General features: G+C 37.6%; 1 protein-coding gene across 3 annotated transcripts in view; it reads left to right on the top strand.

The window, feature by feature from the left end:
- The first annotated feature begins 3,694 nt into the window (after positions 1-3,694).
- Positions 3,695-25,063, top strand: part of LOC107227009 (SRSF protein kinase 3) — a 40,855-nt gene continuing 19,486 nt past the window's right edge. The window contains exons 1-3 of one of the 3 annotated variants that reach the window (XM_046735478.1): positions 3,695-3,769; positions 3,930-4,410; positions 18,910-19,123. In XM_046735478.1, the coding sequence (XP_046591434.1) occupies positions 4,202-4,410; positions 18,910-19,123 (423 nt within the window). In that variant the 5' untranslated portion in view covers positions 3,695-3,769; positions 3,930-4,201. Of the gene's footprint in view, positions 4,411-18,909; positions 19,124-25,063 lie in introns of all 3 variants that reach the window. The other 2 variants (XM_046735468.1, XM_046735481.1) reach the window with 2 other exon arrangements.

Below are 25,063 nucleotides of genomic sequence, written 5' to 3'. Positions count from 1 at the left end.
TGCATGTTCGCCCGTGATCTTTAGCTATTACTATATTGCGAGCTTTTTATACATGGTACAACGCCGTATTAGTGCGGTGGTGTGGGTGTAGGATCGTTGCGCCATCAGCTTCCTATCCGCGTGGGCTTTGGTGTTAGGGCAGTAAGCTCCCTTGGCTACCGTGCTTCTTTCCCCCTTTTCGAAGACGTTAGGACCTGGGCCGATTTTAGCTGCGTTTTCCTTATATAGTGATCACAGTGCACGTACGCTAGAGGTGACCCATGTTTCTTGGTGTTATATTTCGCGGACGTTAATGCCGTGTGCACTCTCGGGGTCACGATACGCTGAGTTCTAGTCGTAGTTTACTTCTTAAATGTTCTTACTATCCTGTTCGTTACAAAGTTTATCTATTAAGATTACCATACCGGCTACTTGTTATTTTGTTAGTTTTATAGCATGTAAATGTGTAGAATTGCATATGTGTTATAATTGATTACTATCATTATTCACCTGCAGTACAATAGTGACTGTTTGTGAGACATAGTTACTATTTATTTAATATTAAAGCTAATACTAGGATAGCGCTGCTGCGAATATTCTTAGGTGTTGGTGTTACAACAATCTTGAAAGATTTAGGGTATTTAACAATTTGATAATTCGTAGTTTTGGAGCAGGTTTACATATGGGCTATTCCGCGTCAACCGGATCAGTCGTCTCGCAGATATTTTTTTAATTTGGCATGTGGATTGTGTAGGGGGAGTTAGACTTTTGTGCCAAAGCGCGAATCTCATAATGCAGAATTCGATTTTTTATTAACAATAACAAATTAGACTCCCATTTTTTTCAAAAATTCATAACTTTGGCAAAAAATTAGATAAAATATATTTTTTTTTTCAAATTACGCGGAAAGCTCCATAGAGTTTTAAAAAAAATACGAAATGGTAAAAAAAAGTTGTTATCAATTGTTTATTTAACAATTAATTTTTCGAAGATTTTTAAAACAGTGACTGAGACGATCAAAAAATTTTTTTTTAATTCTGACTTGTTCCTTGAACTGTACTACAACCTGTGAATTAATTCCAGAGGGGTGTTTTTCTTCGTTTTCGAGTAAAAAATAATTAAAGGTGTCGATGCGCATGAAATTGCGGCGCGCCGAGTCTCTACGTAATGGCGAGCGGCCAGTTGCCGTCCACCGCTACCCCGCGGTGGCGTCGCAGCGTTATTTTAGTCATTTTCACGATGTAGGACATGATTGAAGAATCTGAAAAAAATACTGTACCTTCACAAGGCCTGCTCAAAGCGATAAGTGAAGTTTCAAGAATGTGTTGTAGTCTTTGTAGTCCGAAGATCTCATAACATGGTTTTTAGGCTCTGGTTAGTGAATTTCATAGTTATTTCCATCTACGGATATTCTAAATAGTTAGACAGTTGTCTTAATACCTTTTCGTTACAAGATTCTCGTACTTCGAGTTTGATCAGTTCATAAAAGTGACACCTAATAATAATAATAATTGATAAAACATACAGACGTTTCGGTCGGATGCTACAAGGCGCCCATTTTAAATTTCGTAGCCAGTTTCGCAGCGCCTCTGGTGAGTAGGGGGTGGAGTTAGTGACCCCCCACTTTTCGATTTAGCGGTAGCTTTAAATTCGAATATTGCAATCTTAAGTATTTAAACGGTTAAAAATACACAAATTTAAAATCGTAGTAATACGTGTATTAATAATAAGAAATATGCAAATTGCATAAAAAATTCCAATTTTTTAATTTTTATATCCATTCACTGAGATCAAGGTGGTCTATGCAAATCCGGAACTCTGCACCACCTTTTTCAACACCACCAGAAGATAGCCATTTTGTACGTCTGTAGTGCACAAAAAATAGATTAGTGAGACGGTACATACATACTGTTTATTGCAAAACAAATCGCGGTCGAGTGAACTGGTGTAGATTATGTTATTCGTCGTTGAATCTTACAATTTCGGATCTTGCAGAATATGGAAAAATGTATGACGTAGGTATTCTTGCAGCCTTGCACCCCACATTCGTGTACCACTTGGGGAAAATGAATCCTTTGTTAATTTGAAAAATCTTAACCATTACTTGACTCCTCAACATTAACCACTCATCTACGATTTCTTCGCCGCTCCACGAGGATTCCTTGCAGCCGACTACAACCTGCTCGGAGTAAAAACAAGGTGAGTCAGATAATAAATCATTTCTATCATTTTCAAGGTTCAATTTTGAGTTTATATTCTCATTGTAATAATTTGCGCACGTGCCTGTCTCGCGCAGCAGGAAGTACGTTTGGCGCGTGCGCTCTTATCATTTTGAAGGAATTCATCAAAAAGAAGAGACCGTCCAACACGGCCACGGTTACGGTTACGGCTACGGACATTGTGAACCATGGACCTATACTACGTCTATGTAGGTCCATGTTGTGAACCGTCCTATTCATGTAGCCTCTGAAAAGCATTCCTGTATACTACATTATCTGCAATACGGCGCCGTGAATCATATGATTCGAACTAGATAATTGTTGTTATCATTTTCAAATGTTCCGCGATTATATGTCTTCCATTCAAATGATTTAACTATTTTATATATAAGCATTTGAATCATTATCCTTGAGACTGGGGTATAATTCTTGATTAATTATAATATCGTGTCATCCGTAAGGTGATGTAACAATTCACGTAAAGTTCAATTGCTTATAATACGGCTCTATAGTCCGTATTTCACAAATAGTGTTGAAATTTGTTGTTTAGATGGATATTACAAAGCACTGTGGTTTATTACGTTGATAAATACCCTACAATAAAATTTGTATTTCTCCAGAGTCTGTGTTTTCACGGGCAGCAAACATGGTATTTTGCTACCTAGTTTATGATCAATGGGAATCTTAGAGCATGTACAGCATATGCTCTAAAATGGGATTGCTAATATAATAGTTAATTCGAATTCAGCATGCACCAAGCCACCCTGCTTTATTGGCATTCCGTCAAGAACGCGGTTGCAAAATACTGCGGCAGCATTTTGCTGTCCATGAAAATCCGCCAATAGTCTGCTGATCTCGTGATCTCAACGTGAGCTCTGGGGCTCTAGTGTATTTTGGTATCTCCCATCTAAAGATATGTTAAGTAGTGAGATGATTAGTTTCACGGTCTTACATACAGGTCTGGTAACTCCGGCAGTTTTGAGTGGTAGGGGGTGTCACCGTTAGTGAGGCACACGGTCTTGTTTCCTATCTATCCGCTAGGGGCGCCATTGGCCCGGAGTATAATAGATATAGATATATACCGATAAGATAACCTGCTCATCGAAGGTTTTGACAGTTCATAACTCAGTGTAAAGTGTGTAAACGGTGGATCATCTACACACGATCTCAACTGTCTCAAAAGTTGTGAGCCCTCGCTTGATGTTGATGGATTTTATTGACTTAAACATTTGAGAAATCCGTTAAAATAAAACAATTATCACGCCCACCATGGGATGCTAGTAAACATCTCAATCATTTTTTATTCGCATCTTTCTTCATTTTTGAGTGTTATTCAGGATTGTTGATTCCGAAAAATCAGCTGTTCGGATCTGATTTATGATTGGCTCACCCCGAGGGGGCAGCGCTGCAGACGGCGAAGACGAGAACCACGGTTTTGCCTCATTATCTGAGTCATTCCCCACCCTACTAGTTTCCGGACCTGTATGTAAGACCGTGATTAGTTTAGATATGGCTTAGATGTTTAATCGCGGGGTTTTGACATTTAATGTTGGGTTAATTTAGGATTAGTGGTATAAAATGGCGATAAACGATAAAAGATACTAATTCGGTCAGATGTTATAACCGAGTGTAATTTCCCTAGTTTTCAATCAATAGCAAAAGCGAGATCCTAGGAAAGTCACACGCAGTGCGTCCCGAGAGCAGCCAGTGAAAAACGTTTATATATTTCAGTCGTTCGAGTGCTATTGTTTCGGTGATCGCAGGTGGCGCTCGCTAAAAATAAAATCAAAGGTAGGTAAATCTCTAAACGGCGTGTCGGCCATACTCAAACAATCGCCGATTGAGACAGTGTGCGAATGCGAATTGTGACTGGTCTGGCGGTGTGACGAAATGGTGGGATAATAATCTAAAGGAAAAAGTGCCGAAAGCTTATCATCGTGGTTTGAAATTGTCGTTAGTACCGTGGGGGTGACGGGCAATAAAGTTAACATCGCGCTTAACCGATGAGCGCTAAAACCGACGTGAACAGGCGAGTCCTCGCTATTCAGGCTAAGAAAAAACGTCATAAGCCTGGAAAACGGAAGGGCAAAGGCTCATCAGGGGAATTAGAGCCCCCCGGGTCAAATGCACCTCAGGGAGGCTCGAAAACTGGATCGTCGGCTCAAGAAAATACCGTCCCACGGTTGGTTCACTCCGGTGGAAATCGTAGCAGGTACTGATTTCCTTGTTCTCCATTCTTTCTATCCTTGTGAATCTAGATAATATCACCACAGGTCCTCTCCAATATTATTCTTTGCTTCACTCGGGTACATCGATTAAGTCTTTTTAACTAGCTGTGTTCATTGGCAGTGCTGTCCAAGGCAGGATCTCTGGTGACTAGTTGCACCCACAATGCAGGTGTCGCAACGTATACACTGTTGTTTGTTACTTCAAGATCTTTCGAATTCCATGTAAAAGCTTGTGCGACAGTGCAGAAGTTTGGATGCTTGGATTCTGCATAGTTTCTTGTCATTTCCTTGATTGGTAGATTTTATGGAGCACCTATCTAGGTGTCTCAATTTCATTTCCTAATACGATTTTGAAGGTACCAATCGGGCTGCAGTTGGATTTATTTCAAACAAGATCCTTTCAATTTATGCCAAATAATGTAATTGCTGCTGTACCGGGAATAGATACTTGACCATTGATTAGATTACGACAGTGAAACTGGTGATATAAACTGGTATGCGCGTATTGACCGACTCAAGCTTGTGGCTGGGATGAAAGTAGCTGCTGCTAGTTTCATCGTGGTGCTTATTTTCCAAATCATTTAATAATTGGCTGTCTAAGAAAATGAAGTTGAAGCTGGCAACCAAAATTCGTAGCCAAATGTGTTAAGAGGGAAAACCACCTGTAATAGAGGAAATCATAGGTTACTAGTTCTTATTTCATTGAATTGAATGTGTTTCATCAATGGATATTTATCATTTGCGATTCCGGTTTACAGTACTGTGTAATTTTAACTGTGTAACTGGCACGAACGAGACTACCAGAATAAAAAAATTCAGCATGCCAAGCTATGTCAGTTTAGATTCAAATAAACATGAGAGTTTTTAGAAACATTAGCCTACAAAAAATGGTTCAGTATAAAAATAGAACTTTAAAAATTAGCAAAACATGTAGCTTGCTTTCTAATTGAATTTTCAAAAGGTAATTTTTCAATCAATAAAATCTTGTGCTTAACTAAAGTCACTTTTGTGACAGAAATTTCATCCAAATTTTAAGTTCTTTAGATAAAAATTTGCTGGGAGACGCAAGTGTCCAGACAAAAAAATGTTATCCCAAAGAAAGGCTCCAAGTTTCAGAGTTGATAACATGTACATAACAATTGTTTATACAAGAATACATTTTCATAATAAATTAAGCTGTTTCCGATCGACTGCTTCAGTTTCGCTGCATTATCGTGGTAAATTTCCACTGCATCATCTTACTTGAAAGCACTATATAGGTTTAACTGTCAAATCCGACAGAACGCTGCTGTTCATTTTAGGGAACATTGTTAGAGATGCTGTGAAGTGTAATAAAAAAAACCACGCGTATTTTATTGAGTAAACTGATTCAAAGTTATCCTGAAGTTGCTGAATAATGATTTTTTTTACAATGTTTTGTTTTTTCAACATTACTTACTTCAGCATTGTCTATTACATTGATAGAGAATTTCTTTACAACACATTTTCTGTGAAGTAACCAAAGTTAGGAGTTGTCGCATCAAAATCGACGGCCCAAGTAATTCATTACAACCACACAATTTGATATAATTTAGAAAACATGTCTACAAACAATTATACAGGGGTAATTCAGTGGTTTCTGAATATAGGAAATTTGCAAACACCAATAATGTGGCAGATTTTTTCTGAACATCGCCCATGTGGCTCCGTCTCTTTGAACACACAAGCAATATGCCAATAGTAAGCTGTGCCCGCATTGAGCAAAAAACCTCTTCATAGTAAGTATAATATTTACCAGACCCTCCAACACCTTACTTGATTTGATTAAAATTTATCCAAATGAAGAAAATATACTAAGATTAATGTATTTATATTTTTATGTAATTAAACTGTTTCTTCAGCTAGGTTAACATCATCTAAGGACTTTCCAAATCATCAACCTATCTAAATTCCCAAATTGTATAAATTTGGGAAGGTTGGTGAGCCAAAATTGAATGAATCGAGTATTTATCAAATTGATATATTCGTGAGCTATGATAATTTCTTTGAAAATCCAAGAATAATAAAATCCGAAATTCTCAACAAATGCCGAGATATCGACGTTTCATTTTACATTGCTTCTAAATGATGGAAAGTCTGATAGATTTGTTCGATTTCACTCTACGATGACTTAATTTATTTAGAAGACTTATTTTCATAATTGACGAAAGCAAATTTTTGTTTCTTTAAGTATCTAATTCAATTTTACTATTTGTTGATCATCATTAATATTAGTGCAATATTGTATTCTTAAATATTTAACAATGCCAACATAAATAAAAGACGTGCTCCGGTGGAAATATAGAAAATAATGTCTTAAATAAATAGAGCCATCGTAAACGAAAATCGAACATACCTACTAAGTTTGTTATTATTTTGCTGTCATTTAATATTGAACATTGATATCCAAGCTTTGAACAATAATTCTAGTATTCTATATTCTTATATTTTCAGAGGAAATTTAGTAACTTATGAATATCTTTCTTTGCTAAATATTCCTTGTGCAACCATCTCGAAATAAAATTTGTTAAAGATTTTAAGCTCACAACCTCCTTTCCATAAACAAGTTTCAATAATTTTCGAGTGCTAGATTAATGTTAGTAAATCCACCAAATGAAGTGACTTGAAAAGTTGAGTACTACTTAAATTACGCAAATAAGTTATAGCCAGTCTTACTTACATCAGTAAATTCACACAGTAAATTTCAGGTGAATTTATTAATATGTAATTAATATATTAGATTTAATTTGAATTTACTAATCGAAGAAATAATGTAAATGAGTTTATCAACAAACGCATTGATCTGACAATAAATGTATTTCTTGAATTCAGGCAAATTGCAATCAAATCAAGTAAGGTCTAGTGGACGTGAGCAAATATTAATACTTGCCGTTGGAATATTTTTTTCTCAGTATGAGCATGGCTTCTCACTTGCTTTCCACCTGAACCTAGAACGACAGACGTCTGTGAAGTTTGCGCGGGGCATTTGTCAAAAAAAAACGTAATTTCGTTGAGAATTCTGGTATCTTTTGGAAAACTTGTATAGTTCCTGATAGTTTTTATAAACATTTCTAGCGCTATTGGTTTAAAAAATCTGTTTCAAAAATATGGAGTGCCAGCTGTACGTTTGATCCGTTTTTGGAAAAAGCGAATTTTTTCACGAGCTCCAACTACTACTCGAAGAGTTCTGTAATTCCTGGTGGTTTTATTACAGAGGTTTGCCAAATCTGATCGACGATGAATTAATTTAAAATTTGAAAAATGGCTAAGTTTGACGCTTTTCGATGAAACCAAAACTGGAAAAGTTATTCTGCATACAGTTCTGGCGAGAGTTCTGGGTCGCGCCACCAAAGTTCTGTAAAATACAGTTCTTATCGTTATGACCGTTCCCCCCCTTAACTTCGTACAAGCTTTGAGTAGCTTTTGCGGAAACGCTTTTTCGGGAGTGGACGTCGGCAGTGATTGCAATTAACGATTTCTTGTTGGGTTGTCTTTGTTGTTCTTGTGATTATTGTTGTTATTATTAGGGTGCAAAATATTATTTTCAAGAAATGGCGGGCCAAAGCCACGTTATTTGTGGAAGAATGATTTTTTTCTACTTCCGCCGGATGGTGTTCGCATATTTGTATGGTTCCATCCTTACATGACCAATAGTTCTGAGTGTTGATAATGAGGAAAAAATGATAAACAAATTCTTTCAGGATTTCAGTATGAAACTTTTCAGTGCATTGGAAAGTGATTTCGAAAGTTCGATTTTTGCATTACTATCCTAATGTGTAGGGGACGACATTATCAAAATTGAATAACTTTGAAAAGGCAAATTTTTTACTGAACAGAATTTTTTGAAAGGAGCGTTCAAGATTATTTTCGGACTGTCCAAAATTAATCTGGAATTGTTCAAAACCTTTTTAGAATGTACGTTAATTCTTTCTCAAGTCTCGAATATGCAGAAAATATTAAATTTGAACTCCTCAAATGAATTTAAGTTCCGTACAAATTGAGATATTGATAGAGTTATGTACATGGTTTTTTCCGTATCAAATCCTGGATTTTTACAAAACGATGAAAATTTGTAACTTTCCCATTTTTCAACAGAAAGAATTTTGTATCAAGAAAGTCTCGTTCTATTTTCGTGCGCCAAGTATCAGTGAAATTATTAGCTGTTCCACCAGTTTTAAGACGAGTATCATTACATCGGCCGATTGTTCGTTGTCATATTTTTATTATTGATTTGAATTCAAATCTTGTCAATTTTTTCTCGGAAGAAAGTTGGTTTTCCGTCAGGTAAGAAATTCGTTTTACGAACTTTGAAATTTGGAAATATCTTTTGATTTTTCTACACTTACATGGTCGAATACCCGTCCTATCAATATATGACGTTCGAGGAAGTTGATCAGTAAGGCCAGCACAACTCAGCAAAAGTCGTGAATTTGGATTCCTAATTTTTCCAGGAACTTGATAATAATTTAATTTTTACCGATGCGGTTTTAAGTTCTTGCAAAAACTCAGAGCTAAAGCACCAGTCAGAACTAGTCTACCACAATTGAACATAATTTTTCACATTTCAATATCGCTAAAGTACTGAGCCAGACGTTATTTCCTTTTTAAGGCGCAATATTCTAAAAATATTTAATAATATAGGGCTCGAGACGAAAAAAATTATTTACACCTTTTTCAGTACGAAAGTTTGTATGGGATTAGATTCTTTAAAAAGTTAAAAATTGAAATTTTCCTATTATTTTCCAACCTCAAAAGGAATTGAGTCAAGATTTTGATGGCATTTTGAGAGCAATTTTCTCAGATCTGTCACGGATGAACTTTCACTTGATCGGGTTATTTTATTAAGTTAGCACTACTACAGGTTTTTTTATACAATGAACAAATGAATATTTTTTCCGAGTCATAATTCGAGAGTTTTTAATTCGCAGACTTTTTCCCATGCGTCTAGACTCACGGATAAAAAAAAATGGGTTTTTGGAATGAGGGGTGGTTCGCGATTGAAACGGGTGGAGCGTTTAAATCGACTAAATTGTATTTTCGGAGCCCTTAATTAACTTTCAATTCTGGCTTCCAGAGTTTTTTGCAATTATCCGTCATTCATTTTTTTTTTTTTTTTTTCAGTGTGGCGATTCTAGCTTAATCTCAAGCTAGCACTGCTACAAGCTATTTTTCTAAACGAAGAACGTTAATTTCTGTTATAACGTATTATTTCGAGCGCCACAGGTTTTTTTTTTTTTTCAAAAACGGAGAGTATTAAATCCGGGAGTAGGGTATTTAATCAGCATCTAGTTAGATTCTAATTATACTGTGCACTAAATTTCGATTTACCCGCATTTCTTGTACCGAAGCCTTTCTTCTGCCGTTTATCGATGAATGAAGCTTAAGCTAGCAGCCAAAGTTAACAGCCAGTCGTGATAAACTTTTTGGAAATAGAAAAATACAGTTCAGTTTTATCCTCATAAGTCTATAAAAGTATCGGAGGTCTTAGGTATTTCACAAAATTTAAATTTTTGGACTTCATTACCTTATTTGAATGAACATTAGAACGCTTAGCTGCTAATTTCGGCTGCTAGCTTCATCCTCGTTATCGATGAATAAATTTGGAAAAACTGTCAGATACTGTAGATTAATCGTGGGTACAAGCAGAACTGATGTTTGTGATTGATAAATTTTTGGATTTCCAAATTTGCGATGCCAGGTATCTCCCTCCTTTCTCCCGCAATTGCCCTTACTCAGCAGCATGTATTCTGCAACTATTTTAATCTTCTGCACAATTCCAGAGTTTACATTGTACATTGTCTGTGAATGACTTCTGGTCTACATTTCACCAAGTACTCATTATATTGAACTTTCGTTAAATCAACTTTTATTTCTTCTTTCATAAAGTACAGCCTACTATCTTAACTCTCACACTTCTAAGACGTTAAGTTGAATTTCTTCTTCCAAATTGTCATAATCAAAGTTCCGAAATCCAATTTACACAAAAATGATTTCCTTAGGCTATACACACTTCTTATTTTTATATCCTTAAATCAACATTCAGAAACTGTCTACGCCATCAACCTTTTCATCTCCCTCGATATAAATTCATTTCACTTTTCTTCCGTTTCCTCGCGTTGTGAGCAGTCATGTGTTAGTACGTATAATCTACGAAATCGAAAGGCAAAAGTGGTTCGTGTGAATTAGCCACTGATCTACCTTGTAACGAATTATCCAAAATTATGAGAAATTCTAGAAATCCGTCGAAAGTCTTTATTTTTTTTTTTCTTTTGAAAATGGCCAACTTTACAGAGATTCCTTAGTGAAATAAGATCGATATGCAGAATACAGACCGCGTAATTCACGGATTAATACCTGAGATATAAATTTTGCAAGAGATGTGTTTTGAGAATTATGAAAATTTGTAACTGTTACGTGACATAAGGTTAGAGGCACCGTTTGTGGCTATTACACCATCTTTGGCCACACTTACAAAATGTTTGACTTGTTTGTAATACAGTGAATCTGACCCATTATTAATTCAACTATACGAAGCCGTAGCTTAAAAGTAATAATAAACTGAACTTCTTATTTATTCACCCGCCGTTTGAAAACCAATGTTTACAATTATCAAAGTTGATCATACAGTTGTGTGCCTTTTGTAACCAGGTCCTCATTTATAGGTAACTTTATGACCACAAATAATGAATCGGTCGATGGCCGCATACGGTACTGTCTTTTCCGATAACGCCTAGTAGTCGCGATGAGAATACTAAAAGGGAGTCGGCGCAGAAATTGATTCTGTCGAAACTAAAAAGCGCGTAATTCACTCTGGAAAATAGTGTGATCGATGCCGTCATGCGTGAATGCAAAACTAGGGAACGGGAGGACTAGGGTTCAAATCACCGGTGAGTCAAGGAGGACCTGAGCGACAGCGTACAAGAATGTAAGACGGGTCACGTTGTTTAGGCGTCGAATCTGCAAGCTCAGGTTCCAACCGAGTCCGGCTGTACTTGGGCAAGGTTTCCTACAATTTTCCTTTTCCCCTTTGCAAATGCAGGCGTTTCGATTTAATATTTTAAGATGTCTGCGATGCATAATGATTATTATTATCATCATCATCATCATCATCATCATCATTACATATAATTAACATTGTAATTGCAGTCCTGCCATTTCTCCAAAAATCACAGAACTTTTAAAATGTGGTATATCTAATGTATGTGCAGTTTCTAAAAATTGTACCTAGGCCGGTTAAAATTAAACCCCAACACTTCGGAATGGTTAGAAGTGAGCTAATTTGGTAGAACGATTAGAACTGAACCAACTTATCAGGAGGGTCAAAAATGAGCTAGCTCACCGCTTGGTACTGGCTGATTATTTATTTTTCAAACTGTATCGATTAGAAATAATCGGTGCGCATTATAGGCCCGAACTCCAGAAAGTCTGAATACCCCAGCGTCCCGAAAATGCATTTGACCTATGTGAACCTGGCCCCTGACATTGAACTAAATTTTTTTTTTTTTTCCTTGGCACTCGTTTGTGTTTGCACCTTTAAGGGTACAAGTTACCTGGAAGCTTGAAAATGGTGAGCCCCTCGTTTAAAAAATCTGGATTTTAATTACGCCACTTGATTGTACCCCGTTTGAGCCGGTTTGTGCCTCAGAGAATTTTTTCCATATCTCCTATGGTGAGTAGCCCAGTTACTATGACCAAAAAATCCACCTCAGATAACATTAATTCCCTTATAGCTCTTTTTTGTTTTATAGTTTGAGGGGGGGGGGGGGGGGGGGTGTCACTGATGGTCTAAATTCAAAATGGCAACCTAATCACGTAAGGATCGACAGTGAAATCACTGTTCGAACGTACTGCCATAAACTGAGTACGAACGAATATCGCTCGGGATACTTTGACTTGTTCTGAAGAGGTGAAGGGTTTGTTATTTCGAAAAGTATCCGCATCTTCTCACCGGGGGGATTTTTTCAGTGGCGCAAATGGCGACAAACGGTACAAAGTGAAACGATACTTTGGAAAATCTCGTCACTCAATATAAGGAGTTGGCCATTTTTAACACCACTCCATTTCTTGGGGTACAATCAAAATCGAAAGTGGCGTAAACAACTTTAAAAGTTAACAACTGGCGTAGTTAAAATCCGAATTTTTCAAAACGAGGGGCACACTATTTTTAACCCTCTGGTAAATTTTTACCCTTAGGAGTGCAAACGAAAAAAAAAAATCTGCATAAATGAGCACAAACGGAGCACAAACGAATGCCGTCGACAAAAATTTTTTATTCAACTGGTGGGAGCCAGGTCCACATAGGTGTCGTTCTGTACGGTAAAAATCACGAATCAGTATTTTCCGAAGCAAAATAAACGCGAAGGAGTCTACTGTAGTTACCATAGGGTAGATGTACCGTTCTTGCCCATCTTAGTACCGTATCCGGCCATCTATCGTATCATTTGTGACCATATCCATTGCGTGTAAAAAAAAAGCCTGGCCATAAATGAAACGAAAGCGTTCCGTCAGCTTTAAGCACTATAAAATTTGAGTTTCAAACTATTGAGCAGTAAAAGCTGCACTGATATTTACTGCAGACGATTTCTAATACCAGAAACAATTTAAACGCCATAAGAGACCAAACATAGCGCCCCGGCCACAAACGGCATCTTTACCCTAAAATATTGTAAATCGGGTCGCCGGTCTAAGGGTGGTTACTGGAAATTTGCTGCAGAGACTCTTGACATCATGCCGAATTTGCGGTACCTCAAAGCAATTTCCAAAATCAATTGGCAAATCGAGATCTCAGTTGAGAACGGAAACGACAGACATGGACATGAATCGAGTTTTATCAATCAATTTCCCTTGAAATATTGAAATATTTAGACTTGTTGATTCTCTCTTCCTCCACGCTCCACATAGAAAATTTTTATTCGTTAACGAGATGAGGCTTATTTTTTTACCACATTGTTGATGTGATAGTGCAATAACTACGATCGCGGTGTGTTAAAAAATAATTGTGATCGTTACAAATATGCACCATCGCAACAGCGATATAACAAGCAAACGGCATGTCATTATAGAATAAAACTGTTATCTGTACAGTTGAGACAGTGGGGAAAAAAGAGAATCAGTAATTCTAAATTTACTAACATTCCATTTTGTGCAGAAAATTTGATTGAATTTGATTGAGGATCGATTTTGTGTATTTGTCGTTCTCACTCAAAATCTAAACAGGGTGGCCACTGGTCAGGGAATTCTGAAAAACCTGGAAATCTCGTGGAATTCTGAAATTCTGGAATAGTTGGGTAAATGTCAGGGAATCGTTTAGTATATTTTTTATCATACAAATACGTGACACAATTTTTTTAAACTTTAGATAAATTACATCGAATAAGAATGTTTTTAACATTGCCGGAAGGTTCTCATCAAACTTTCAATATTCCTAAATATTATCTTGCAACCGATTCTACGCTTTGGCTAGATGGGACAGTGTGACACAAGTGACAGTTCGTACTTTCATTAAAAAAAAAAAAATTTCAATTTACTATAACCAATTTATCCGAATTGGTCAGGGAAAATTATAAGATTTTTGTCTAGAAAACTTCGAAAAAGTCAAGGAATTTCGTGATGGAGATTTAATGGCCACCTCGCTGCTAAAAGATCTCGATTTGCCAATTAATTTTGAAAATTGTGTACAGTATATTTTATTGTAACTAGAATAAACGTCTTCGTGTTTGCTTCCGGGAAATACTGATTCGTGATCATCGTGATTCAGTCGTGACAACTGTGAATCGAGACATGCGAGCCCTGTGAGGTTAGCATGCCATTTTCGGAAAAAGGATTTTTTTAAGGAGTAGTGAAATCCTTTGGAGGAGTTTTGAGAATTATTTCCTGGCGCTAAGGGTTCGAGAAATCATTTTCAAAAAATAGAGCCCTAAATTCAGGAGGCATCTCATTTTGATTTTGCAAAGATATTTTTTTTCGCAAGTTCTGGATAGTATTCGAATAGTTCTATATTTCTGAATTCAATTATAGAACAAATATTAATACTAGTTCCCCATTTTTGCAAAATCATTAATTTCTTCTGAAATCTAAGGAGAGTTGAAAGAGCTCTAGAGTTCTTCAGGAGGAAATCATATTTCGTCGCGTTACCGTAACGTTGAAAGATATACTTACGCGCATTCCTTACGATGAATTTTCAACCCCCAGAATTTGCAAAATATTTGACCGTGGGACTTGGTTTTTGAACGTAACTGAAGGAAATAAAACCTGAAGAATTTGCCAAATTCCAAACTTACGCAAAAAGTTATTGAATTTATCGTTAAAACTCTTACCTAGCTACCCAAAGTCTTGTCAGAAGCTCAAAAATGCTCAAAATTAATTTTCATTGACAAGGAGTATGCGTAAGTACATTGTTCAATATTTCAGTAACGCAACGGAATATAAATTTTTGACTATGGGAAACTCTGGAACTCACAAAGTATTTGCAATTTTGAAGAAATTGGGTACTTATACTTTTTCGATTTTTTTTCTTTTTTTCCCATGACTAGCATCCAGAACTATTTCTTTTCTATTCCATTTTTTCGAAATAATATTTTGAACCCTTATCGTCCAAAAATAATTTTGAAAATTATCAGGAACTCCAGAACTTCTAAGAGAAGATTTTAGAGCTTTGAAAGCAAAGATATATTCTTTGAAAAATGAGCTGCTAACTTCGCAGACGTCCGTTTGGTTCAGTTCTAACTGGCCCGGCGAGTTAGCTCAGTTCTGACCGTTCCGCTGAGTTGGCTCATTGTCAGTTCTAACCGTCCCAACGAGCTAGCTTAGTTCTAACATTCTTGTCAAGTTAGCTCACAATCAGTTCTAACCGTTCCGACGAGTTGGCTCAGTTCCAACCGGCTCGTTGAGTTAGCTCAGTTTCATTAGCTATCCTGTCGAGTTTTGCCTAGACATGTGCTAACATGTGTAGCCTGTTGATATTAAAGGGGGTTAGAGAAGTCAAAGTACACTGCGATTAATATTTGATTTATTTGTACAATCGCCAATAAGTGTTTTATTGTCTTTTCGTTGTTACAAGCACTGCATACTTTCGCGTGCGCTCTCACAGTAACTATATCAAGCTGGAACCGCCACATTCGAAAATCGATAAATCTCCTGTGGAATCATCAAGAGGTAATTAATATAACTATTGAATAAAATTGATTCTTTTCTATCGATGAAATTTAACATTGCCAATGTGTACTATTAGCAATTAATGGCGAATAAAATTCATGCGTTTTTGGAATAAAAATAATGATATTTAATATAGGTCATTGGTATGAATTCGCCCCTAGCGTTTAGGCATTGACAGGCTCTTTGTGCTAATATTGTCGAAGTACTTTTCGTTTGGCGGCATTTTTGTGATCATTAATAAATAACTTGTCATTACTAGCATTTTTAATATAAATTATCATTGATTTACAATTCTGATTCACGGGTGGACTCGATTCAATAGATAGGGGGGATTACGTTGGCAACAAACCGAGTTAACGTCGAGTGAAACATGGTTTGGATGACAGTGACTGGTTTATACAGTCAGAACATATTATTGCAACAAATTTGTCAGTGATGAACAATTTTTAATATTGTTGACACCTGTTCCAATAACACTTCGTACTGATGCACCGGAATAAAGTTACAGACAAAACTAGAAATCGCTCTATGTAAATTAGTCTCCGAGATCATGAACTGATGAATAGGGGTCTTAGGATTTCTGATAGCGTCAAAGTAGTTCAAACTATTCTGACGAACGGTCCCAAGGAACTTGAATTATTTTCGAGTAATAACAGAACAGAATAATCAGTTCGATCGTTGACGGAAGATAGGAACACTGGAAAATTTGATGTTCCGGAAAATTCACTCAGATTTCTCTGCTGATTGTTCCTGGGGTTGTGATGTTGATAATGCTTCTGTTGTCTGAGAGTATTCAATAATTCGTTGTTTTAGAGTGACCGAAATCTAAAAATGAACACAGAATTACTTCAAAACTTGAATGGATTCTCTGGAACACAGCCTTTTAAACTATACAGCAGAGAGCCTATAATTGTCAAATTAATTTAACGCATCTAGGAACCCTCGTAACTTGTTCCGTCAAAGAGTTACACCGATTTTTCAAACTCGGAGGGTGTTTTTCACCTAGAGGTAGCTGTCAGAAAATGTTTTAAACACGGACTCCTGAAGCCTTCAATGAACCTTTAATTCTGGCGTGCACAGTTTTTCGAAATTTCTCTTTGATCCCCCGGTTTTTGGCGTGGCGGTTCCAGGTTTACCTCGAGCTGGCACCGCCACAGGTTTTTTTTTTTTAAAAAGCGGAGCATTTATTTCGGAAATAGAGCATTTAATTAGCTTTTAATTAGCTCGTAATTATTCCACAGGAGATTCTTCGATTTTTGAATGTGGCGGTTCCAGCTTGATGTAGCTTCTCACCGTTCGTCCCGAACTACACTTAAAATTAGTATCGTATGAACAAATTTTAGTTTTTCGATGTCCACTAAAGCGCATTGTAAAGAGAAGGAGGTACGACAAATATGAGTGTACCGAATGACAACTTTACTACGTGACCAATTTGAATCTAACCCTCCAATCTTCTGTATCGAAAGTTTTATTGAGAGTTTCGGGTGTCTTTGTAGGAAGTTTTAGAGTTCCTGATGATAATTGAAAAAAGTTCAGTTACCGAACGCGGAAAAAAGGATTTTAAAAATATGGGGAGCTAACTCCACGGAGCCCCCCCGCCCCATTTCGAATATATCGGAAATGCGAACAGAGTCCTGGCTCTGCAAAATAGAGTTCTAGAGTTCTTTCATAGTTGTAGCAATAGTTCTGAATCCCCAAAAATATTTTTTAAGTATCAAAAGTACGATAAATCAAAATGAAAATTGTAAATAACGTCGCGAATTCAAATCTGATTGCAACAAGTGTACCCGAAATCCAAAGAACTTGAGGGGCTACCCAGAACTCTGAAAGACATACTTTTTTTTCTTGGCACCATGTAGTTGTTTTATTTTTACTTTGTCCGATTTTCATGTAGTTATATTTTTCGAGCAATTTTGAATTTCCGACGGTAGTTGTGGTTGGTCCCCCGCGATTTCTGTCGATGGCCCCATTGACTCTAAGACATTCAACCAAATTGAAAAAAGTCACGGTCGTATTTCGATTCCAGAAATCGAAATTACTCTCTTGGTTGATCACTCGGAGTCGTCTCGCGACGAGTGTGCCTGACAATCCAAAGAACTCTAGTGGGGCTGCCCAGAACTCTGGTATGGGGGGTTAGCTTTTTGGTAAGCTGGCTTCACCACTTTCGATAATTGATCTCCTCACCACAGAGACGAGCTGAAAAATCGTTGTTATTTGTGGCGTTACAGTGCTCACGATTAGCTCTTTAATGTATCTTTTCCATCAAGTGCGGGGGATGGGAGCAGCTTCATGGACGTCTCATCTGTACATGTCTACCTTACTAATATTTTATAACATTCTTGAAACACATTCGTGCCCGAAGTTTATCACATATGAGAAATATCTAATGCAGATATCTACGAAGATTCTATAGGTAAAATGGGCGTCGTGTAGTTGTTCCAAAAACGGGACACCTGCATCCAATCAAAGTGTAACAAAATTATAACGAATGATCACAAAACTGTTCGATTGGTTGGGCTTGATTACCGATTATAAATCTATTTTCTCGGCATACATTTCGACGTGGTTTGCCTGAATGCAGATTTCATTGGACAAAAGACTGAATATTACAACGGCTAAACAGTATTTCATTTTCATATCTTAGAAAAATCATGTTGTTGTATAATCGATACACGTGCACTGTCATACACGAATTTTCGGATGTTTTGTATTGCAAGCGGGACAATTTGTATAGACATTTATCGACTTCTCTCTTCCAATGGTTTTGCGAATATTCAGTCTCTAAAAATGTGTTGGCTGTCACGCTTTTTCACTGCATTGGAAAAATACGACACAGATTTTCAACGAATATAATTCTTACATAGTGGTATCGGTTAATGCAAAAAGGAAGGAAATTCTGATAGTGAAATCATGCGATGAATATATTGTCTCACCTGTTCAATATCCACTAGTGTGGTCCTTATTTAGGGTGTTTTCGAAAATTCCTGCGGACAAGACGGAAAAAGTTTGCAAAAATATTAAAATACCTATGACTACAGGGAAGACGTAAACCAAATTTCAGATTTATCGAAGCACTATTAAGGAGGGAAAAAAAAGAATGTAGTAAGCTCGAATTCCCATGTTATTTAAATGGGAAATTTCTCTGCTTTGGAGGCAGTTCTTAGAGTTGACCTACAGGCTTCAAGTTTTGCGTACATTTTTTTTTTTTTTTTTTTTGCAAACTTTTTCCGCCTTGTCCGCAGGAATTTTCGAAAACACCCTAAATAAGGACCACCCTAATATCCACCCAAATTGCTCGAACGCTAATACAGGTTGGAGCCTTGTCACAGCTCAAGTAACGAGACAATTGAGGACGATGACGAGATCTACAGCAGCGACGATGAAGAGCAAGAAGACAGCAGCGACTACTGCAAGGGAGGCTACCATCCGGTCAAGATTGGGGATCTCTTCCTGAATCGTTATCACGTCACCCGGAAACTTGGATGGGGACATTTTTCAACCGTATGGCTATGCTGGGATCTTCAGGTAAGATCTTTCGACTTCTAAATTAGATATACTTCAAATAAACACATGGTAGATATAAGTCGGGTAAGACAACGTGGATAAGATGCGCAGAAATACTTTTAGCAACATAATTATTATAATTCCTAAAAGATTTTTAAGAACATCTATCTGTAGAAATCGACAGTTTTTCAAGAATTTGAAATTTCACTAAATGCTCGTAGCTATAATACTTCCTCTATAATCTAATTTTCATTTCGTGGGCGGTATGTAAATGGTAGGTGGAGTTTGAAATATCGAAAGACCATTAGTCTGAACGACTGAATACCTGAACAATTTTATGGAAAATGTGCAACATTCTGAAACATTGACATTTCGTGTCGCTGAGTCACACAGCATGGAAAGTGTAAGGCTCCGAATGTGACGTTTTGGAAAAGAATCCTTAAAGTTGTAAAGCAGCAGTGGCACAATATTTAGAAAGACCTGTCGCACGAACAACGAATTTCTAAGCGAGTGAGGTCCCAAAGGCGCACGCAATTCCAGGCACCACGGCGCAAAATCCTAAACCATCACTGCGCACACGCGAGTCTAGCGCGTGCGCGTGTTAATAAGCATGTTTGTCATATGATGTGAGTACAGTGGATTCGGTACAAAGATTTTTCTGAATTTGGCTACACCGACGTTCTGTTATTTACAACTACACGGAAGGAAAAAAGTCATTGAATAAACTAAATGTGCGTTCACGGACGGCGAAATGAATACTTAATTGTCACAGAATTCGTATATAATCCAACTTGCATTTTGTTTCGGACCAAAAATAAGTTAGCCGGAATGTTGAGGCATTAATGAATATTACTGTGTATACCTATAGAAATAATTCAGGAGTTCATTTATTAACTTGATACCAATTGCATATTCCTTTTGAGAGGTATACTCGTAATTGAGATGTGGCGGAGGTAGGAAATTATATTTTATGAACGGTAGTTTGAGTTAATTGGGTATAAATTGTATGCAAATCGTAAACTAACTGGCTGCTAGCCTTACCGCTTATAGCAATGATCCGACAGATTCAGACAGTTTTTTTCCACATTTTATTCATTTAGTCTTCCTTATGACATTGCTGATGATAGGACAACGTAGACTTGGTCATCTAAAACGTGTGATATTAATATATAGAGTGATACTAAAGTCTGAGATGATATCTCAGCCTCAGGTGCACACAGCATGAGACAAAAGTGTGAAACATACATTGTGAAATACAGAGGATAAAGAGCTGTAGACGTAACACAAGAGTATCCGTAAAATTGTTATGACAGAGCGCGTTTAGATATGCGCTAGGTATCGTAGTTTCTGACACCAAAATTAAGAAACTCTTGGAAATGACAGGAGATGAGAAATCTTACTGAGAAAACATTGAAGAGCCATTGTCAATTATGGTGTACGTAGTGCAAAACGTCTTTGTTGAAATGAAACTTTATGAGCCGCGTTGCGAAAGTAACTTTTCAAAGCTGTCGCGAAAATGTGAGATGGAAATGTAACGATTAAATGGAGGGTTCGAGAGAGATCGAAGATGGCTAATACATTGATGGAAAAAGCGGGCGACAGTGAGGATTGAACGCGCATGGGCGTTGTCTTGAGGGCAGAATGGAAAAGAAGTTACACTTCTATCGCGCGTATTGTGTTGCATGGATCATTTTTTGTTGCATGAATAATTGATTGAAAGTACATTGGTGCTATCCTCTCAAAATTGGATATCGCTGCATAGAGTTACTGTGTCACGAAATAAGCACAATGAAACGATTCAGTAAGAATTTGAGCAAATTTTCGTAGAGTATTGAAAACGTAGACTTGAATCGGGATCGAAAATCTGGCGCCGTATTATCTAGTGTAAAGAAAATGTATTGACTGCGTCAATCTTAATTGAATCCATGAAGTTATCATCCTCGCTATCCCAAAATCGAAAAACGCACGAACTAAAATTTAGTGGTTTTATGTGGTAATTATGGCCATAATTGTTCGTTTTTGTGCAGCAGCAGGTAATCGGGAAAAACGCAATTTCCGGTGGGCGTATTGAGTTGAATTGAACTGACACTTCTCCACCAATACCCCGTGAAATACTAAAAAGTTCCTATGCGCGTGACTTATGTGTTATTTATGTGGTTTGAATATGAAAGTATCATTCGTTTTTCGAATTACGTAATGACCCCTTAAGCGAAATCCATTCCCGGGCTAAGAGAGAAGTGCTTCGAAATCGAAATGAATCGCGACTTTCGTTGTGCCGGATTTGCATACTATTCATGAACTTCTGATAACGAAAAGTGTGTAACAATGAGTAATAATTTTCACTCATTGGGCTTTATCAAAAAACTTGTCGTATCTTCCGTGATGAAGCAGCTCTAAACGCGAAAAAATAGTTCGATGCACCAGCAATTTTTACTGTCTAATAATTTTTACTGAAAAAAATCTGGTTGAACCAATCGAAATGGTGGTTAGTGGTGGGTGTACTCAGATTTAATTATCACAATTACATATGAGTTGATACAACAGCAGCATATTACGTTACAAGTGTGGAAAGTTGAGTATTTTCGGTCAGTGTGAAGTTTGCAGCGTGAGTCCGTGAACAAAGGCGAGTACTGTAATCACACGCATTAAATATCGCCCATCCGCACGTGTAACATACGATATTCTTTCAACTCCTGTGAAGGAAACTTTGATTTCAGAAGCAACGAAAGTGTCACTGACAGCGCGTAAAACTGGGGTCGGGTAATTCACGCTGCATAACAGTGCGTAAAAGTGAGTTGTTCAAATGTACGCATGCGCCAAAGAAAGCCCCAGTGTGTAAAATATAGCAATTGGATTGTAAGCATGCGTCAACGCTGGTTTTCCCCATCGATCAGATACGGGACACTTTACGCACGTTTCACAGGCTTAGAGAATTGTGAAAACAACGTCGGTGCATATGCAGAATTAAAATGATATATTTTACATACTCTGTTTTTCCTTGGCGCATGCGCACTTTCGAATAACTCAATTTTACGCACTGTATCATTAAGTGTGAGTACCTTAACCCCAATTTTACGCGCTGCTAGTGTCATTTTCGTTGCATTACAAATTAAACTTTTTTTGACAGGTGTTGGAAAAAATAGCATGTGTCACACGTGCAAATGGGGGAAACTGACTAGTATGATTACAGTGCTTGCCTTGGCTTATGCTGAGTTTATACTAGAACTTGTGCGATTGCGTCGCTCGTATTCGTGTGAACGCAGCACTCGCCTTCGCGGCTTACACTGCCAATTTTACACCAATCGGGAATCGCCTGCTTTCCACACTTATAACACAATATACTGTTGTTGCAGGTGCAAGTGGCAACGAAATATTTTATTGAGTTAACTGACATTCAGTCGTCACAAAATCTGCGTTTTACCATGGGTAACCACCATTTTGTTTGGCTCAACCAGATCTTCTCTGCGTAAAAACAGCAAGAACTTTTACCACCGAAGCAAGAATTCGCACTGCTATAGCAAAAATTTTTAGAGAACTCATAGCCAACTGAGCTTCTTAATTTAGTAAGTTTATTAGTCTTCCCTCAGAGTATACACCTATTTTTTTCATCACAGAGCACACTACAAGTCTGTAAGACGTTTTGCGATTTTCATGGTCTACCATTTCAAAATTACTCATCCAATCAACTTGTAACAATTCTCAGGTATTCTTCAAACATTTCAGAATCAATCCCTGTAATGCAAATGCATCGTTAGAATGATTAAAACATCGAAAACAATTCTTGATATTTTTTTCTTACAATTTTATACATTTTTGGCTAAACGATATTCAGGACGAAACTTGAAGAAGGGTCTGACAGACTTTGATTGTATTCTGAGGGTTAAACGTATAAATTTCTAGTTGCAACACATTATTTTGCTGCCTTTATAGTGTTTAAAACTTGCCCACCAACGAATTATTTTTTCCGTGCGTATTTTTTTACAACCGCTCACTTTTTCCGATATAAGCCAATGAGTAAGAATGACCACACATTTTTCTTTATCGAAAGCACATGAATGGCACGCAATACTCGCACAACGAAGCTCGCGATTGTGTTATTCAAATAATGAAGAGACCTACATTTTTTGATAGCATATAAGTAGCACAGAATCCATGTGCGATGTTACTTTTCAGAATATTACGTAGTATAGGTGTAGGGCTGTCATTTCAATTCAACTCAACATCCCTATTAAAAATGGTGTTTTCCCGATTACCTGTCGAAGCACAAAAAATTAACAACTGTAGTCAAAGTTAGCTTTGTAACCGAGCGTAATATACGCTCAGTTCTAAAAGTCTCCCGATACCGTCCATGCCCCAAGATGGCGCCTCGCACCACGACTGTGCAAGGGAGATGGCGTCGCGGTGCGTCACGGCCACGACGTCACACCTCGCGCGGAGTATATAACGGCCGCAGTCGCAGCCAGAACAAGCAGTCGCGCCACCGACACTGTGGCGCACAGATGTACGCCGTACCGAGGCAAGCGAATTCAGCAACGTTGTCACAGGTGCATTAAACCTCACGTGGTATCGACTTTTCGGAGGTGCATTGAACTTTCTACTTCTAGGCATTCTGAGTCTCCCAGGTTTCCGTTCATTAAGGCGCATTGAGCCAACCGTTTTACCGCGGATTAAAACATCAAGCTGACCATATTTCCACTTTCCCCGAGTTCAGCTCCTCAGGTTACACCGCACCACCGGCCATATTGGCAAAGGGCGACTTCTCACGATTGAAAGAACAAAGACGTACTATTTTCCCCTTCCATCGCTTCTTTCCTTTACTTCGTCAGATCTAGCGAGGGGTATATAACTCTGTCTATTCTCAGCCAGCATTCATTCGATGTGCAACCTAGCTGAGGTACACACCCACAACCATCCTGAACAGATGTACACTAGGCAACACATACAGTATATTCCGAATTGTATATGAATATCGGGGAGGCCGGCAAGATGGCGGGACGAGAAGTAAAAATTCGAGAAGTAAAATGATCTTAGGAAACTAATTATCAGCTAATCGTGAAGAAGACCGGATTCGAAAAAGCGTGAGTAGAAAATTCCTACGGTAAAGTGTCGAAGAAGTGGAAGAATCACAGTGAACTAAACCAAATTGGCAACAGAGCGCCATACCGTAACCCATCGGAGAATTAACTGAGAGGCCAGAGAGACACGAGGCCAACGAGGACAGAGTTTTGCAAACAAGAGAAGAAACGAGATACAGGGGAAGATTCCAAACAAAGCAAACAACCGGCACAGCACTGATCCAGAGGAGACGCAAAGAGGTGTCAAAGCATTACAGTAAGACCAAAAAATCCTTCTACCAACTCCGTAGTTACAAATAACTCTAAATAAATAATGGGTAAGAGCACTCAGGTATATGTAGGCCTAAGCAAAAGTAATTATTAAGTATAATTAACAATCCTTGTGTGAGTAGATTCTAGGCTCAAAGTTTTGCTAACATATCAGTAGCTGGAGAAGACAGCAACAGAAAAAAGAGGGGAAGGGGGCAGAAGTCGCAAAGTTAGACGGTTTCGAAACAAAAAAAAAAAAAAAAACATAAACACCAGGGAAGTTTCTCCTCAGAGTATAAATCCATTTGTAGAGGATATACAAGACATAAAATAGGTGCGAGTAGAGAGTTTAGCTTAGACTCACACAGAGAAAAATCAGAGGCATTAACCGAAAGATCACAGACACAGTATGTGGATACCGTAAAACGGGTTCACAGCGAATCAGAGAGACCTTCTAGAGGATAGCCATCCGTGAACTCCACCGTGAACAGCCAAGTGCAATACAGGACAGAACTTTTTTAACGAAGTGTTAATAGATACGATCTAGACTCTTTTCTTCCTTATATAGTGCACGTATTCGATAAATACCCGCAAAATAATCTGGGAAACTATCACCCTATCCTCTTCGGACGGAAAC

This window comes from Neodiprion lecontei, chromosome 1 (genome assembly GCF_021901455.1).
Source record: "Neodiprion lecontei isolate iyNeoLeco1 chromosome 1, iyNeoLeco1.1, whole genome shotgun sequence".
In the NCBI taxonomy this organism is placed as follows: domain Eukaryota; kingdom Metazoa; phylum Arthropoda; class Insecta; order Hymenoptera; family Diprionidae; genus Neodiprion; species Neodiprion lecontei.
Note: the sequence above shows the minus strand (reverse complement) of the source record. Positions and strands in the feature narration are given on the sequence as shown.